At 34.4% G+C, this 18,146-nt stretch overlaps 2 protein-coding genes across 2 annotated transcripts; one reads left to right on the forward strand and one right to left on the reverse strand.

The window, feature by feature from the left end:
• Positions 1-172: 172 nt before the first annotated feature.
• LOC146950820 (uncharacterized) lies at positions 173-6,433 on the reverse strand. The gene is made up of 6 exons (XM_085746792.1): positions 6,117-6,433; positions 5,539-5,660; positions 5,267-5,371; positions 1,998-4,748; positions 1,687-1,900; positions 173-1,143 (listed from the first exon to the last, which is right to left on the reverse strand). The coding sequence occupies exons 1-6, from the start codon at positions 6,277-6,279 to the stop codon at positions 560-562; spliced, it is 3,939 nt and encodes a 1,312-aa protein (XP_085602918.1). The 5' UTR covers positions 6,280-6,433; the 3' UTR covers positions 173-559.
• A 4,477-nt stretch (positions 6,434-10,910) lies between these two features.
• On the forward strand, positions 10,911-14,469 carry LOC146950821 (uncharacterized). Its single transcript, XM_085748675.1, has 4 exons — positions 10,911-11,089; positions 11,240-12,779; positions 12,856-13,526; positions 13,609-14,469. The coding sequence occupies exons 1-4, from the start codon at positions 10,911-10,913 to the stop codon at positions 13,913-13,915; spliced, it is 2,697 nt and encodes an 898-aa protein (XP_085604801.1). The 3' UTR covers positions 13,916-14,469.
• Positions 14,470-18,146: the final 3,677 nt, after the last annotated feature.

The raw sequence follows: 18,146 nt of genomic DNA on the forward strand, positions 1-18,146 counted from the left end.
TCATGTATTTTAATATAGATTTTTAATTATGTATATTAAGAAATGCAAAAAAATAAATAAAATCATAACCAGATTCAGTTACTGCAAAAGTATATATTTCTGTGATCATTCACAAAAGGGTATAGATAACAGTATAAATCACTGCAGAGCTAGTTCACGAGCAAAGTTCTGACAAAAATAAGACAAAATTTTGATTACTTTTTTTTTTTTTGACAAAGGTAATCTCATATAATTAATTAACAATAATTTGTTAGATAAATATCGGAATATCAATGAGCTAAAGATGAAGCTACCCTTGATTACCTATATACATTTTACTATGAATAATTAGAGCAAACAGTTAGCCCAGTAAACAAAAACAAAAAAAAAATAAATCAAGACACTGCCATCAGTCCCAATATAATCCTCCAAACTAAACAAAGCTATATCATGGTTAGGTGTTTGGACAAATGCATACAAATCACTTGTCTGGTCACTCATCATCTGATAAGCATACTAAATTCTGAGACGCAGCTTGATGCGACGAGTTAGCCAGCGCGCTACTGCTATTAGGCCCAAATCAGGATAAGTTAGTGGGAGCCACATCTGACAAACGTGAAATAACATTCGGGGGTGTTATAGTAGATTGACTGCTAACATTCCCAAGTAAACCAGTGACAGGTAAGTTAGGAGTGGCTATCCTGCCTGCACTATCAGGCCGGTGTCCCACTTGTGGATCAGACTGATAACTTGGCAGTCTTTGCCGGAGTGAGACATGAGCATACGAGGGTGAAGTTGCTCGGAGATTACTAGGTGTTGTCTGACATGGAATCCCGCATTGAAGAGGATTGAAACTGGAGGGTGGAACAGATATTGAGGGTCTAGAAGAACGGAGATGTGGTGCTGGTGCACGTAACTCAACACCTTGAATATCTTGGGCAATTGAAGACCTAGTGGTGTTTATTAGAGGTGGTCTTCTAGAGACACCGGAGAAAGTTCTTGACATATTGTAACCAGGTGGTAACATATGCTGCGAGTTAGGAGCAATGGAGGGACTTGGCAAACTGGTTGAAGGAGGCTCACCGGAAGAAGAACCAGAAACCAAGAATGGTCGAGTAGCAACTTGTTGTTTCGAAAGTTGATGCAACTGCTGTGGAAGTGAATCTGAAATCAAGATTGTGATTAGAAAAATACTCGAAACAGAAAACCCATTGCTACAAGTCATATATTTAGTGATTTGTATGTATGCTTGCTGCTGAATAGAATACATAAACAAATAGATGAATGCGAAATAACCATGCATAAGAGTACAGATTTAAGTGCGTAAACTTGTCGCCCTATCCTAATGTTAGTAATCCAAACAACAGAAAACAATAATACCACAGAACTACTGAAAAAATCCGTATATGATTAATTTTTCAAAAACTGCACACGTATAATTTAGTTTAAAAATTGGCCTTAGAAAAGATAAATAAGCGCAAGGCAAGAACTCTCCTCAAAACCTTAGAAGTATCTGCCAGCTCAGGCTTAGGTTCAAAATTGACCAGTCGACAAAGAAAACAAAACACAATGGCAAGGAAAAATAAATAAACCAACACGAAATCTAGTTGGAAAGGAAATGAAATGAAATTTGGCTTCTGTAATCAATCCAAGTCAGATCTGTAAAAGCAATATTAAAACCTGGATGTCTATGAAAAACAAACATACCATGCTGCATTCCTGATGCGCCGGATACTTGTAGATCTAAACATTTTGACTTAAAAACATCTGCCAAGATCTTACTCGCACGAACTGTGTTCTTATTTGCCTCCAGAGTCTTCTTTGTTTGCTGAAATTCAACTTCAATCTCCTGAAGTTTGACATCATACTTTCTCCGAAGCTCCGCTAATTCCTTTTCAAAATCAGATTTCAACTGCAATTTCTGCTCCAACCAGACTAATATTTTAGTAATCAGAAAAGATAGAAACCTAGAATAAGTATCATGAGAGTAAGGTAATATGAGTAAACTAGAAACTAACCATGTCTTCGTTGTTTTTCAATGTTTTCTCTATTATTTTCTGCATTCCTTCAAATTCAATATCATGGGACAAATGCGGAAGTCTTCTGGAAGGTGAAGGGGCTGTAGATTGGATAGGATGACTATTCATCGCCCAAGGAGTTGAAAGATTTCTTGGGTTGGCAGACTGTGCTCTTGCTCTGTTGGCTGTAAGCGAATCAAGATTTGAATTTAAGTGTGATTGCCCAACATCTTTATTTGGAACCACAGAAGATTGCTCAGAATGATGAGCTGGGAGACCGTGTATACTGTTCAGCTGATGTTCATCTTCAGTTGCTAAATGAACATTAGACAAACCCGGCATAACCAAGTTGGAAGAGAGCTCTGCATGAGCTAATTGATTCACCTGATTTGAAGGCACTGAGATTTGATTGGCTGGTACAACATCAGATGAACTAGAGGCCAGTTGAACTTGTTCAGAAGAATTTTGCATTTCCCCATCTGAATCCTTGTCAGCAGCGGACTCCACAGACGGCAATTGTTTCCCATGTCCTAGAGGCTCCATGACATTAACTGAAGGCTCTATAGTATTTGTGGTACTATTATCTACCAACATAGCATTTGTTGAAGGCCCAACACCCTTGTCACAATCAGCCACTGCATGACTATTTTCTGGCACTATAAGAGGAATATCTTCATCAGGCATTTGTTGCTCCAAAGGTGGATTTGAAAGGGAAATTTTATCTTGACAGCTGGTTGAACAATCAGCTTGACAAGGCTTTAATGATAAAACACCATCTAAAACTGGCGCATCTATTGAACCTCTGTCGGATATTTGAACCATAGATGAAGGGGGGTTCAGATGAGTTGCATTCTGCAGCAGACAATCAGAAAAATTGAAGGTTACAGGCATTTCAACTCGAACATGTATTTCTGATATACAAATAGAGTCCCCTTCATTGGTAGTTTCTTCAACTTCATCAAGAATTTGCCCTTCAGGTACGCTTGATGAAACTCCATCAGAGCATTGTGCTACATATGTGGCATTCTCACAATCTGGCAAGCACATGGTACCTAAACTAGGCATCTCACAACCATCTTGAGAAGAATTTTGAATTTCAACTTGTTCAGAAGAATTTTTCATTTCCTCGTCTGAATCCTTGTCGGCAGCGGATTTCACAGAAGGCAATTGTTGCCCTTGTTCTAGAGGCTCCATGACATTAACTGGTCGAGGTACTGGAGCATTGGTCACAGGTTCAAGTACTCCTCCTTCCTTGTCATTTGTGGCATTATTATCCACCAGCATAGCATTTGTTGAACGCTCTACATCATTATGACAATCAGCCAATGCATGTTTATTTTCTGGCACTAAAACAGGAATATCTCCATTAGATATTTGTTCCTCCAAAGGTGGATTTGAAAGGGAAATTGTATCTTTACAACTGGTTGAACAAACAGCTAGACAAGGCATTGAAGATAAAGCACCATCTAAAACTGGCGCATCTATTGAACCTTTGTCAGATTGATCCACAGATGAAGGCAGGTTCAGATGAGTTGCATTCTGCAGCAGAGAATCAGTAAAACTGTCAGTCACAGGCATTGCAACTCGAACATGTATTTCTGATACACATATAGAGTCCCCTTCATTGGTAGTTTCTTGTACTTCAACAAGAATTTGCCCTTCAGGTATGCTTGATGAAACTCCATCAGAACAATGGTGATCTAGATGTGTGGCATTCTCGCAATCTGGCAAGCACGTGCTACCTAATCTAGGCATCTCACAACCATCTTGAGAACCATGGCCAAACTTTGCACACCTATTATCATCATCTGTCATGCTTGTAGCAACATCAGAATTCTGCTCTCTGGAATGGGAATGTTTAGAGATAATGATTTCCTGACTGACATATTGATTTTCAGTTGCATTATGGTCCTCACTTCCAGAGACTGGTTGATCATTTGGAACCAAAATGTCCATTTCATTAGCCCTGTCATGTTTGACCAGAGAATTTTGTAGTACAACTGTTTTACTAACTGACGGGGAATTGGTTTCAGCAACCATAGCCCCAGTCTCTATCATGGATTCAACCACATTATCACACATCTGCAAGTAATCAATCCCAGTCCCAGGTTCCTTTGAAGCAACTATGTTTCGTAATTCATTCTTTGCCCAAGACTTCACTTCTTCCACCCAAGTGGCCTCCCAGTCTTGAATCTTTAGTATAAGAGCTGATTGTTTGTCTTCAAGTTCCTTGAGCCTTGTTTCATGCTGACATTTCAGTTCTTCAATCCTTTTTTGATGGTCAATATTAAAAAGATTGAGTGTTTCAGTTCTCACCACCTCATTAGGAGAGGAGGATTGAGTCATTGCTAACTGTATTTTGTATTTTCTCCCCAATTCAGCCTTTTCATCCTCATTCACCACTCTCAACCTATGTTTCTCTTCCTGGTGCATAAGGTGTATCTTACTCATAATTTTCTCGCACTTTTTCTGAATTTTTCTAATGCTTTTGGACAAATCTATTTTGAACAATTCAACCTCCCGTGCCACTTCTAAACATGAAACTCCGTTCAATGACTTAGAAGCTTTTGGAGAAGAAGTATCATTATAAGTGCCTGTACGATATACAAATATTTTCTTTAAACACCGCAGCAAAGAATAACTGTAGTCCACGTCTGTTTGGTTACAGTCAAAATTCAAATACTGTTTTGCAAGAGTAAGAGAATCCTTGTGCTCAACTTTGTGCTTTAGCAAAGAAGCGGCAGTCCAAATCTGAAATTTGCACAATACAAGGAGGGGAATATCAGTCATACTTATAAATGCTAAATGCAATTATGGAATATGTGCACCTGCATGAGGCAAATTCATGTAATACTTCACAAGCCTATTTTACATGCAGAGACAAGAATCTCAGCTGAAACAAAAGGCATACATGCAGTTGAGTAGTCAGATCAAGTACAAACAAAAAATGGCTTTGATGGGTGGCTCTGAACAGAAAAATGTCCAATGTTTGAAAAATAAACAAATTAATTATTAGATTTTCCCAAAAATAAATAAACAAAATACACAAAATTAGGAAGGCTAAATAGGATACAGCGAAATCAAATTCCAGAAAATACTACTGCATGAAAGGAAAAGGTAGCCAAATTGTACAAGAATCACATATGACACATACTATGGAAACAATCAAGAATAAACAAACAGAAGTCCAAATTTATTTAAGAAAGCATAAGCTATATTAGAAAGAAGGATGTGAGAGAGAAGGGGTGATATGCAAGAAATATTCTGACCAGAGATATTTGAAAAGCCTGTAATATTGACGCGGATTCCATATTGAAGTGGTGATTGTTCATAACATACTCAAGAAAGTTGTCAACCATAGTCTTGACATTATCCTGCATTAAAAAATATATGTCAAAATAACATCAAACTCCGACTTACAATAGAGCTCGGATTTCATTAGCACAAACAATCTGGTTATTAGAATGCAATCTTGTCAAAGACCAATTTATGAAAACTAACAGCAAGTAAAACTTAACAAAGAGAAAAGCATGCTGCATACTGGAAGAAGAAGAACTTCACGGAGCTTTGTCATCTGTGGCTTCAGCGAAACATGTAAGCCCCTCGACTCATTATGCACTCTGCCGTTTTTCTCGGATTCAACATCATTACCCTGAGATTTATCTGGCATTTGATCAAGCAAACAAAGTATCAATGTATATGTATCATGTCACTAAGCTACTGCATTTTAAAAAAAATACATTTAAACATTGTTGAGGCTAATCCCCTGAGCCAGATAGGATCGCAATGGGTGACAAAACTCCAGATTTAACCCAAGACCCCATCCAAGTGCTCTTGGGTCAAAAAAAAGTATATTCGAAGACAAAAGGTTTTAACCAAGTGGTTGGGTTCAAGTGGCTAATGAGCTCACTACCCACTAGGACAAATAGATCCGGAGAATCTAGATTCTATTCCTTGTGAAAACAATTCCTGACTGGGTTTTAATTACCTCCCGGTCAAACTCTGGATTATTAGGGCCCCTGCCCCTATATTATTATTATTATAAACTTGAAACGTATTTATTCATCCTCACAAAATAAAAGGTGATAACAAAGTTTAAGTGAGAAAGCATCGACTAACCTGCCTTGATTCCAGATTTGGATGAAGGCTGATCATCAACATTAATGTTGCTGATATTCATTAGCTTCTTTACTTTTCCTTTTATCTTCTTGTCTTTGTTTTGTAGTAGAAATGTTTTACAATGGGTTTTGTCTCCTTTACCTACACCAATCCCTTCTTCCATTGTGACTAATAGCAAGATTGATATGAAATTTCTATCTCTTCTATCACACTTTTATTGTTGGGACAAAACAAAAGAAAATGCATTTTGTGCGTGAGAACAACAAACGGGAAAAAAAAGGAGGGAATGGACCACATGTTAAACAATAAACATACCCAAAAATGGAAAAGAGTCTCGCCTTTATCTTTTATTTTATTTATTTTAGTTTTTCAATTAATTGTGGGTCCTAACAAATTAAGAGTTCTTGAAATTGTCTTTAAGAAGAGAATGAGATCGATGGTGAATAAAATTGTTTGCTCACAGGCCCTTCAAGTTGTCTAAAATGTCCCTATCTTACAACATTGGGTCCTAACTCCCTTTTGAGAATCTAGTGAGAATCTAAAGACCATAGTTAAGAAAAAGGGTCTTGCCCTCTGAAGCCCCGATACTTTAAAATGGACGACGTATCGTATCCCTGCGTATCCTGCACCGATACATGCCCGATATTTCCCGATACGTATCGGGAGAGTATCCGAAGATTAAATTTTATTTTTTTAAAAAATAATTATCTGATACTTCCCAATACGTATCATAAGAGTATCTGATAATTATCATGCACCGCTACCTGCCACGATAGTCCCCAATTAATTGTTGATGTTTTCTTTTCTGGATATAGTGCTTCTTTTTTTTGGATCGATATAGGACTAACAATGTTTCTTTTGGATATAGTATAGCACTGATGGTGCTCTTTTTGGGATATATTGTGTATGTAATTGACTAATCATCACTCTCTTAATCGTCAATATTATTTATATTTATGTTGATGTGCTACGAGCCTATGACCGGTTTCTTTTGTTTGTTAATATATTTGCATATTAAAAAAATGGTTATAATTATACTGTACATTTAATTATATAATTTTTTTATTAACGTATCTCAGCCGTATCGTATCTTGATTTTTGAAATTTTTCCGTATCGACGTATCAGTGCAGTATCTCGTATCCGGGCTTCATAGGTCTTGCCAAAAGATGTTGAATTTACAAGAAGTGCTTTTGAAAAAGGGATTTTAGCAAGTCCTAACAAAATCAAGGAATGCAGGTCTTATCCATTGTATAAGTTTGTTAGAGAGGAATTGGGGACTGAATTTTTAACTAGTAAAAAAGTTAAATCACCAGGAGAATATTTTGATAAAGTTTTTAATGCAATTACTCTTGGAAAGATAATTGATCTAATGTTTGAATGCCTTAAGGATTGAGAATTGAGATGGTATACTTACCTTCCTATAGAATTTCATTAGTACATGGTTTTACAAGTGTTGCTATTTCTCATTCCCTCCAAAAAAAAAAAATGTTGCTATTTCTCATGATGGTAATAGGGTATGCATAGTGGTTTCTTTTGTTAAGGAGAAAGGGAATGTGTTAATATCATCTATTTTAGTATAGACTTTCTTTTTTTCTACGAATATAGTAGAATTTTATTATGTATATGAAGAAATACAAACAAACAAAAAATGTCATAATTAAATTCAATTACTACGTTTCCGTGATCATTCACATTAAAACTTATATTGATGATTATTTCTTTTATAATATAGATTGGTTCAAATGAAAACGATTCACTTAGTTAATTTTTAATTTTTCTAAACTCTTACGTATACTCCCTGTGTACCTAATTTTTTTTGAATCAGTCCTGTGTACCTAATTATAATCATTCTTTGAAGAAAAAAAAATCATCTCCAAATATAATTTTTTATATAAATTACTAGATGCAATTATTGTTTATTTCTTGAATAGATCCTTATTACTATTATTAACTTATCTTGAAATATGAAAAGTCAACTTTAATACACAAACAAACAAAATGATAATTTATATTCGCACACAAAATAGACACATTAATTATTTTAACAATTTATTTTAAGAAATGTGAAAAAGGCAAAAGAGAACTTATATGGAGAATAAAAAAATACAAAAACTTTAGTTTTAAACTTTGTGCTATCAGAATGGAAAACAATTATACAGAAGATAAATGTGAACTACTTTGCTCAAAAAAAACTACTTTGTCAAAAAAAAAAAAAATGTGAACTACTTATGCAAATTTCTTTGTGAGTGTCTCCAATGACGATATGACACGGTTGCTAACATATTATCCTATTAGAGGAAAGAGAATTGTTTCCCTAAAAAAAAAGAAAAGGAAAGAGAATTGTCATAGGTTTCATATGTACCGAGCACATACTAAATATGATATGATATGGTTGCATAGCCTTAAATAAATTAATTTAGAGTTTTTCTAGTAACACCCTTTTATTATCCGGTTGCACCCCAAATTGGCAAAAATACCCCTACTATGAAATTAAATTTTCAAACCAAACCATTTAACCCAAATTTATTTTCATGTTCTTCTTCTCCCATTGTTTTCGTTTTCAGTGAAATTGAATTGAATTTTCACACAAATAAACAATCATTAACCCCCCATATAGACATAGCAGAAGAGGAAAAATTTGATGCTTCGTTTGAATTATGACTTCCGATTTCCATCACCATCCCTAATTATCAGCACAATCTTCATTTCAAAACTCTTTTTCAAAACCCACAATTGATTGATAAAGGAGAAAAAAGAATGAAAAATATTCATATTAACAAATGAAAAGATACAGAATCGCTATTAAAGGTTTAATTTCCATTCAATTTGATGTGCTTCCAGCCTATCAAATTACATAAAGGAAAAAATAACATGATATACTCTAAGTAGACTTAGTTCACGTAGCCTTTCACTTAGTATACGTTTTTTTTTTTTTTCACTTAGTATACGTGAATCGAATTTACGTAACAGGTTTGCAAAAAGTCAATTTAATTCACGTGCGTGTACGTAACTGTCGTAGATGGTTAGCAAATTTTGAGTTTTTTTTCTGTTATGTTAAGTTTACATATACAATACAGTTTTAATGGATGAACTTGAGCTTTTATCTTTAACTCTTCATCAAACTTGATTCATATATCGATGATTGTTTGTTAAGGAGAGAAATGAAGATTTTAAGTGAAAGATAAAAAGATGTTTTTAAAAAGGTTAAATAAAAAGGACAATTTTGGTATTATATTTAAATTTTAAATGAATTTGGGTGTAACTAGATAGTTTTGGGGTGTTACTAAAAAAAGTCATTAATTTATCATATCAATATCATTATCAACCACTAGTAAACTGTGTTGGTTAGTGACGGATCCAAAAATTTTAATAACTGAAGTCAAGTTATATCATAAAAAATTATATAAAACTTTACAAACGCTTAAACATGCGAAAGTTATATAAAACTTTATAACGCGTAGTGTCAGTCACAACCTTTTTCAACAAATATAATAGTTTATATTATAATAGTAGTTGTATGGTCTTGCCAACGATATGCTCTGAGATAATTGGTTAAAAATTTCATAAAAGAAAATTTTATCTTAAAAATAAGCATTATTTGTATCAATATAATAATTATAACTTTTTATTAAAAAAACTACTTTTTATTTATTAACTAGTGCTCTTAGAATACTCATTAGGATCCTTCTTAGTTTTGTAATTTTTATAGTGTAATAAATAGACTACGTGAAGACAATAATACTATATACACAGCGGTACAGTACTACACATGTAGAGGCAAGTGGGGTTGCTTGACCCCATTGCCCCCACACTATATCCGTGCCTGTGTTGGCGTTCTTGTCAAAAAAAAAAAGTGTGTTAACTAGTGCCCCCACTTATGAAACAAATTTTGGATTCCTTAGTTTTTTTTTGGGTCGAGGTTCGAACCCCGAACCTTGCATATTTTATGCATTGTCCATACCAATTTAGCTAAATTCACGATGACCGGATTCCTTAGTTTAGCGACGAAACAAGTCATCTTTATAGGAGGGTTTAAATATAAAGAAACAAGATAAAAAAGTATATTCTTTCAAAAAAAAAAGATAAAAAGTATATTGAATGTTGTCTTAATAAATTTTACCGTTAGTAAAATTCTTTTTGTAGTTGTTTAAGATATCAAAATCAAAAGTGTCAAAATAAGACGAAATACATCTATGAAACAAGTGAATATCTTATGAGCTTTTTTATAAAGTGCAAATTTGCACATGTTAAATAGTTTAAAATATTAACTTTTCATTGAAACTTTTATATTTTATATTTAATATATAACTTTTTAATAAATAATTATTGATTTTCAATAAAAACTTACTACTTTTAACTGCTTTAACATATGCAATATTGCAAATGGTAGACAAACTCATATCTTATTAAAAAAAGGCTTAAACGCACTTTTGGCCCCCTATGTTTCAAGTAGTTGCAGTTTTGGCCCCCTAAGAAAAAAAACAACTTTTCAGCCCCCTAACTTTACATTCAGTTGCAAACCATTGGCCCCCTCTGAATTTGACCTTGTCAGCTCCGACGTGGCAACTATAACCCCCTATGTTTTGCTACACGTGGCTTTTCATGAAATTAAAAGTTAAAAAACAAAATAAAAAATTTAAAAAAGAAACCAGGCACGTGAGGAGAAGGATTGGAAAGTGATAAGTTAGGGTTTCATTTTTAACCCCTCAACTTTCCAACATTGTTCCATTCTCTCACTCTCTCTCATACGAACACCAAATCGCTGCTAGGGTTTGATCGGTTTGGTGATAACGATGAAGTGGGCTGGTGATACTGGTGCTTCTTCGAAGAAAAAGGGTGGCTCAAAGGATGTTTCTCAGAAGAAGGTTCGTTCGCACAGGAAGAACGGTCCGAAGGCTGCATCTCAAAAAAGGGTTGGTGAAAAGCGTTCTGGGTCCGGAAAAGAGAAGATTCCCGACAACTCTGGTGCAAAGTAAGTGTTTTTTTGTTTGTTTATGGTTGTTATGTTGTGTATTGTTTGAAAGCATATTTTTTTGGTTCCTATTTATGTCTCAGTAAAAGGGTTGGTGTGGTTTTTAATATTGCAATTTTTTAATGAAAAAACTTTGTTTCTTTGTGCTAGGACTGTTGAGAACCACTCATTGAAGATAAGGTTCCATTACAAAGGGTATTTCATCTCTGACCCTGTGGTTGACTATAAGAAAGGGGAAATTCACGAATTTGGGGCTCAGAACATAGATGAAGTGAACTTGCATGATTTGGATAAGCTTGTCAGAGAACTAGGTGTGGAAGGAGAGTATCAGTTGTGGTATGTTAGTCCTGGTGCAGAGTTGAAGGATGGTATTAGGGTGTTGAAGACTGACAGAGATACAATTAACTTCATCAATGAGTATAAGCATGAATCAGTAGCTGAGTTGTATGTGGAAAGCATAGGTGCAGATGGTCTTGATGCAAGGTATGATACTGATGTTGAAGAGGTAGTGGAAGTTGATGAAGATGAATATGAAACAGATCCTGAGTATGTTGCTGATGGAGAAGAAGGGCATGCTGAAAAAGATGGTGCTGAAGATCTAGATGGAGGCAACAGTGTAGATGGATCCTTAGATGATAGTGAGTATGATGAAGAATGGGAATGGACCAGTGTATTGCCTGAGCAAACTTTAAATCCAACACCTGTAGTGCCTTCAACTGATAACAGGTTGGTTGCTGTTGAGTCATCAAACAATCAAGGCCAGACAACCCTTTCAGACTTTGAAGATGAAAATGGAGATTCATCAGATCTTGAAAGCCTAGACTCAGATGACAATCAATCAGGTAAGAAGAAGTCTAGGAAGTTTAAGTTTTCTGAAGGTGATCAAATTGTCTATAAATTAGGACAGACTTTTACTAATGCTGAATTAGTTAGGAAATCTGTTAAGGAGTATGCTTTGCAAGTTAGGAAAAACATCTACCTGAAAAAAAATGAGAGTAAGAGGATTATTGTGAAGTGTGTAAAAGATTGTCCCTTTCATATGAGATTTAGTAGGACAGACACAAAATCATACTTTGTCCTTGCTAGTTTCACCCCTGATCACAAGTATTGTTATAGGAATTCAAAAATTAGGCTCGCAAAAACTAGGTTGTTAGCTCAAAAGTTTGTTCCAATCTTGAAACACACACCAAATTCAACACTGAAGAGTTTGTCTACAATTTGTAAAACTCAGTGGGGGGTAATCTTGTCCAAGTTTAAGATATATAGGGCTAAGAATAAGGCTTTAGAGATGATACAAGGTGCAGTTGAAGAGCAGTATGCTCATTTGAGGAATTATGCTGAAGAGTTGTTAAGAAGTAACCCTGGTAGTTCAGTGAAGATTAAATGCAAACCTGGTGATAATGGGCCAGTGTTTGAAAGAATGTATGTGTGTTTCTATGCATGCAAGAAGGCTTTTGTGCAAAGTTGTAGGCCTTTGATAGGCCTTGATGGCTGTTTTTTGAAAGGAAGATATGCTGGTCAGTTGTTAACAGCTGTTGGAAAGGATGGTAATAATCAGATGATGCCAATTGCCTTTGCCATTGTTGAAGCTGAGACAAAAGAATCCTGGGACTGGTTCATTGAACTTCTGCTTTCTGACTTGAATGGAATTCAGTACAATAGATGGTCTTTCATCTCAGATCAGCAAAAGGTATGCTTACAAAACTGTTTGTTTATGCTTATGTGTATGTTAATATTAATGCTTATTATTATGTTTTTTTATGAAGGGTCTGGTGAACACAATTGCTGGCCTTTCTGAACATGTGGAGCATAGAGTATGTGTAAAACATCTATATGGAAATTTTAAGAAGAGGCATGCTGGTGAGAACTTAAAGGAAGCATTATGGAGATGTGCTAGAGCAACCACCATGAATGAGTTCAAGAAAGCTATGGAAAACTTGAAGAAGCTAAGTGAGCCTGCTTGGGATGAAATGAACAAAGTAGCTCCAGGTATGTGGTCAAGGGCAGGGTATAGTACCTACACATGTTGTGACTTGCAAGTTAACAACATGTGTGAGGCATTTAACAGTGCAATTTTAGAGTATAGGGAGCTGCCTATCATATCTTTAGTTGAGGGCCTGAAATTCTACTTAAGCAGTAGGATAGTAAGACTTAGGGACTACATGCTTAGGTATCAGGGTGATATTTGCCCAATGATAATGAAAAGGCTAGATGTATTGAAGAAAGAGGCTGATGGTTGGTCCCCACATTGGTGTGGGGACAGAGATTATTCCCATTTCAGTGTTTCTAATGGTACTGACAGTTATGTTGTTGAGTTAAGCAAGAAAACTTGTGCATGTAGAAGATGGGACCTCACTGGGATACCTTGCCCTCATGCAATTGCTTGCATGTGGTTCAACAATCAAAACCCAGATGAGTATGTTGCACACTGGTATAGGTGAGTAGTTTGTTCATTTGCTAAGCAATTTTAATTAAAAATTTTGTTTCTGTGATCTGATTGTGTTGTTTATTTGAAACAGAAAACAAACTTTTTTAGATACATATGAGAATCTCATCCTTCCTTCAAATGGTCCAAAGTTGTGGCCACAAGTTGACACTGAGCCAATTAGACCCCCTTACATGAGAAGGTTACCTGGTAGGCCAAAAAAACTAAGGAGAAAGAACAATGATGAGGTGCCTTCATCTTCTGGAACCAGAATTCCAAAGAGGAACCAGGATACTGTGAAGTGTGGGAGATGCAAAGGGCTTGGTCATAATATGAGAACTTGTGGAGGGAAAACTGCTGCTGATAGGGCAATTCCTCCAGGGGGGAACAAGGTAAAGTAATTCTGATACTTGCTTATGATAAATTACCTGATTTTTTATTTTTGTTTCTTGTAAATTAACCTGATTTTACTTTCTATTTCCCAAGGACAATACAGAGCTTCAACATCCTGGTGCAACAACTCAGGCTCCTGCTGCAGAAACCACAGTTGCTCAACCTGCTGCTGCACCAGTTCAAACTAATCAGAGACCCAAAAAGAAGGCTATTCCAAAGAAGAAAACTCAGCCTTCTGCACCAACAACAACTCAGGCTCCTGCACCAACAACAACTCAAGCTTCAAATCCAAATTCTCAACCTGCTGCAACATCAAATGCTCAACCTGCTGCAACATCAAATGTTCAACCTGCTGCAACTCAACCTTCTTCACCTGCAACTGCAACCATATCAGTTCAAGCTTCTGCACCTGCTCAACCAACTGTACCATCTACAAGCAACTCAGCTCAGAATGCAACAAAAGGAGGAAAACACATTGTGGGAGAAGCTGCAATTTTTGTTCCTACGAAGGTCAGGTCTAGTGGTTTGAAGAGGAAAGCTAATGAAATGGAGCCACTTGGGACTCAGCAGTCTGTGAACAAGATTTAGTCTCATTCATGATATATCATTATGAGATATTTTGGATTTTAACCTTAACAGTACAATTTGGTTACTTATTTTGGTTTGATATTAAGTACATTTTGCTTGCTAAGTTTGATTTGGTATTAACCTTGTATGATTAAGTACACTTTGGTTACTTCTAATGATGAAGTATCTGTTCTAGTGACTTCTTTTGTAATGATAAGAACCATATGGTGACTACTATTATGCTATAATATTATGCTTTGTTATTTACAAGTTTATCTCAATATTTAGGTATGATATTAGAATGATATGGAAAATAAACTGTCAAACTATATTAAAACAACACACATTAATCCATTCATTTTCCATAGATAACTTACATCTTCAACATACTAGTCAAGCTTGATTACATGATAAACCCCATAAAACTAACACAAACAGTTGATTACACAACTATTTTTTGGTACAATACATCAAAACAGCTTAACACAAATAATAAACATAGAGATCAACAACATAACTACCAAAACAACAATGACAATTGCAAGCCTTCTTTCTTTGTTCTTCAGTTCATCATTCTTCTTCAACAAAGCTCGAATTATCTTCTTTTGTCTCTCAGGAACTTCAGGGTCGAACCATTTGAAAAAATTGCATTTCCTTCTCAGAAAATACCTCCCACACCCATAGAATCTTCTTCCTGGGTTTTCATCGGTCCAAGATGTTACCAATGGAGATTCAACACCACAGCGACACAGAAACCTTGTTCCACGCTTCAATGGTGTTGAAGAAACAGATGAAGAAGAATAATAATCCCCTCCCATTTTCGTTTTCGTTTACTGGAACAATTTATGAGGGACGAAAATAGAAGATGAAGGAACAAGAAGGATTATGGAAGGAGGACCGGCGATTCAGAGAAGATGAATGAAGGAGGAGTGGTTAATTGGAGAAGATGAATGAATGAATTCAATTCTGATTTGGGGATATAATAACCCTAACATCCGACCGTTACTCCCTCTCTCCTCACGTGCCTGGTTTTTTTTTAATTTGTTATTTTGTTTTTTAATTTTTAATTTTAAGAAAAGCCACGTATAGCAAAACATAGGGGGTCAATGGAGCTGACAAGATCAAATTCAGAGGGGGGCCAATGGTTTGCAACTGAATGTAAATTTAGGGGGCTGAAAAGTTGTTTTTTTTCTTAGGGGGCCAAAACTGCAACTACTTGAAACATAGGGGGCCAAAAGTGCGTTTAAGCCTTAAAAAAATTATTTATACTAACTTTTGACAAAGAAACTTATATGTGGTAGCTAGATATATATTACTTGGATAGTTATTTACTAAATATACTAATCTATTCAAATAAAATAAAATAAAATAAAATTGACAACATAGCTTTGCCTATGTCTTTTTTCTTTTTCAAGTACCCTAGTCTAGTGGCTAAAATTCACTTTTTAAAAGTGAAAAAGTGGGGTGTTTGGGGTTCGAACTCTCAACCCATACACATAACAATACATTGTCACTGTCAGCTGAGCTATGTTTGCGGGGACTGCCTTATTTAATTTACTCGGTATTAGATTTGCTTTAAACCTAGTTATACTTGTGGTGCGGTTTGAATCGTTTGTGTGATAAAATTCTATTGATTCAAAAATTTAAATACTCATAGTGTGATAAAAATCATCAGATTCACGGTCTTTTTTAGATGACTATCTTAAAAAAAGAATGACTCGGTCCAATTTTATGCAGTCTAATTTGGATCGATTTTGGATATTCAAAATATAATTTTGTAAAAAAATCTAGTAGAATTAATATGATAAAGATACAATAAAATCATAGGTTTGATGAAAAATATAACATACAATATACTAATAATCAACAATTAGGAATGATAATTATCGATTATGTTTGAAACATATGAAATAGTAAAAAGAAAAAACTAGATTAAATTTAACTAATAAATTATTAAAAAAATTAAAACCAACAAATAATATATATATATATATATATATATATATATATATATATATATATATATATATATTGATATTTATGTATGCGGGTAGGTTAGGTTTGGTTCTGTTCAATTTTAAAAAAAGGAATCAAAATCTGATCCTAAAACACACATTCAAAGACTTCCACAAAGTTACTAAAACACATTCAAGACTTCCAATAAATTTCGATTTTGTTCGATTTTCAATTTCTTTTGGATCAGTTTGGTTTGCAATTTTACTACAACAAACATATTGCATGTATAGCTAAAAATAGCATCAACAATACTCAATCCAATGAATATTATTAAAAAAAAATCACTTTTTAGATTTATTAAATAACCGATGTATCTGATATATAATAGACCATATGCATAAGTTATGTAATAAATTTAAAAAGTAATTTTTTGTTTATAATATTGATCGGAGAAGTATAAAAAAAAAATAGCATCAACAATATCGGCAGAGTACAACAAAAAATAGAACTTACTCCCTCCGGTCACATTATAAGCAAAAAACAACTTTCTAGGTACATCAAATAATTAATGTCTCTAACCCATAAATATGACCGGATACATTAATTATTCAATGTACCTAAAAAGTCATTTTTTGTTTATAAATGTGACTGGAGGGAGTAGATAATAATGACTAGACATAAATAAGACCTCAATTTGTCAAATAAATAAATAAATAAATAAGACCTCAAAAGTTTGGTTTAAAATAAATCAACTCAACATTCATGAATCATATTTCCGAATTTGGAAACTTCTATTGTAAAATTGAAAATCGTATTTACGACCACTTTACACTCTAACTTAAAAGAGTACATAATGAGCCCATTTATTTATAAATAATTTTTAAAAAATAATCGTTTTTGGAAAACTTTCTCACATTTGTTTTCTTTTCAAAAAGAATGTAACAAATCTAAAAATTACTTGAAAAGTTTGGCTAACGAATGTGCCAAAGACATTTTTTTAAATCTTTGCACTCCCCTTGCAAAACAGGTAAAAAAAATCACAACACTGATATTTAGCTACAATTTCGACATTGTATACTCGATATCCTATAAAAAAAAATTAAAAAAAATAAAAACACTCACTTTCGAATGTTTGGATTCGGAAAGAAGGAAAGAATTGATATAAAACCCAAAACTGTGTAAAATGTGTTGTAAATACAGTGTGTGCTGCCTACAAACCTTTCAGAAAAGATTATCAATGTTTCCTTTGCCTGCAACTATCTGTAAAATATGCTAATTCTAGTCCTTCCATCATATGCTGAGAGACAAAAGACTTGCATTGTGCCACTTGTAAAATAGTTAAATCCTTCAAATATACTTATAAATAGGCTTAAACTTTATAAAGCTTAGTATAATTTCATTTGGCTAGTTTAATGATGCACAAGTGAGATAGGCTTTGCACCATTCATAAATTTATTTTTATCACTAGATCAATAAATCTCATTATTGGATCAAATGAGATATGAAGAAACTTATTGATCAAATGGTAAAAAACAAACTTGTACATGATTCAAGTTCCTTATGTGTACGAGCAATTATACTTTTTTTTTTTTTTTTTTGACAAATGAGCAATTATCCTCATTGATCTGTCAAGACCAATAGACCATCCATTATAATTTGTACATTCAATTTTCCTCGTTGATCTGTGTCAATCACGTAACCTACTGTGAACCCAAA

The sequence above is a fragment of the Medicago sativa genome, chromosome 2, assembly GCF_051527215.1.
Source record: "Medicago sativa cultivar Bolivia chromosome 2, Bolivia_mono, whole genome shotgun sequence".
In the NCBI taxonomy this organism is placed as follows: domain Eukaryota; kingdom Viridiplantae; phylum Streptophyta; class Magnoliopsida; order Fabales; family Fabaceae; genus Medicago; species Medicago sativa.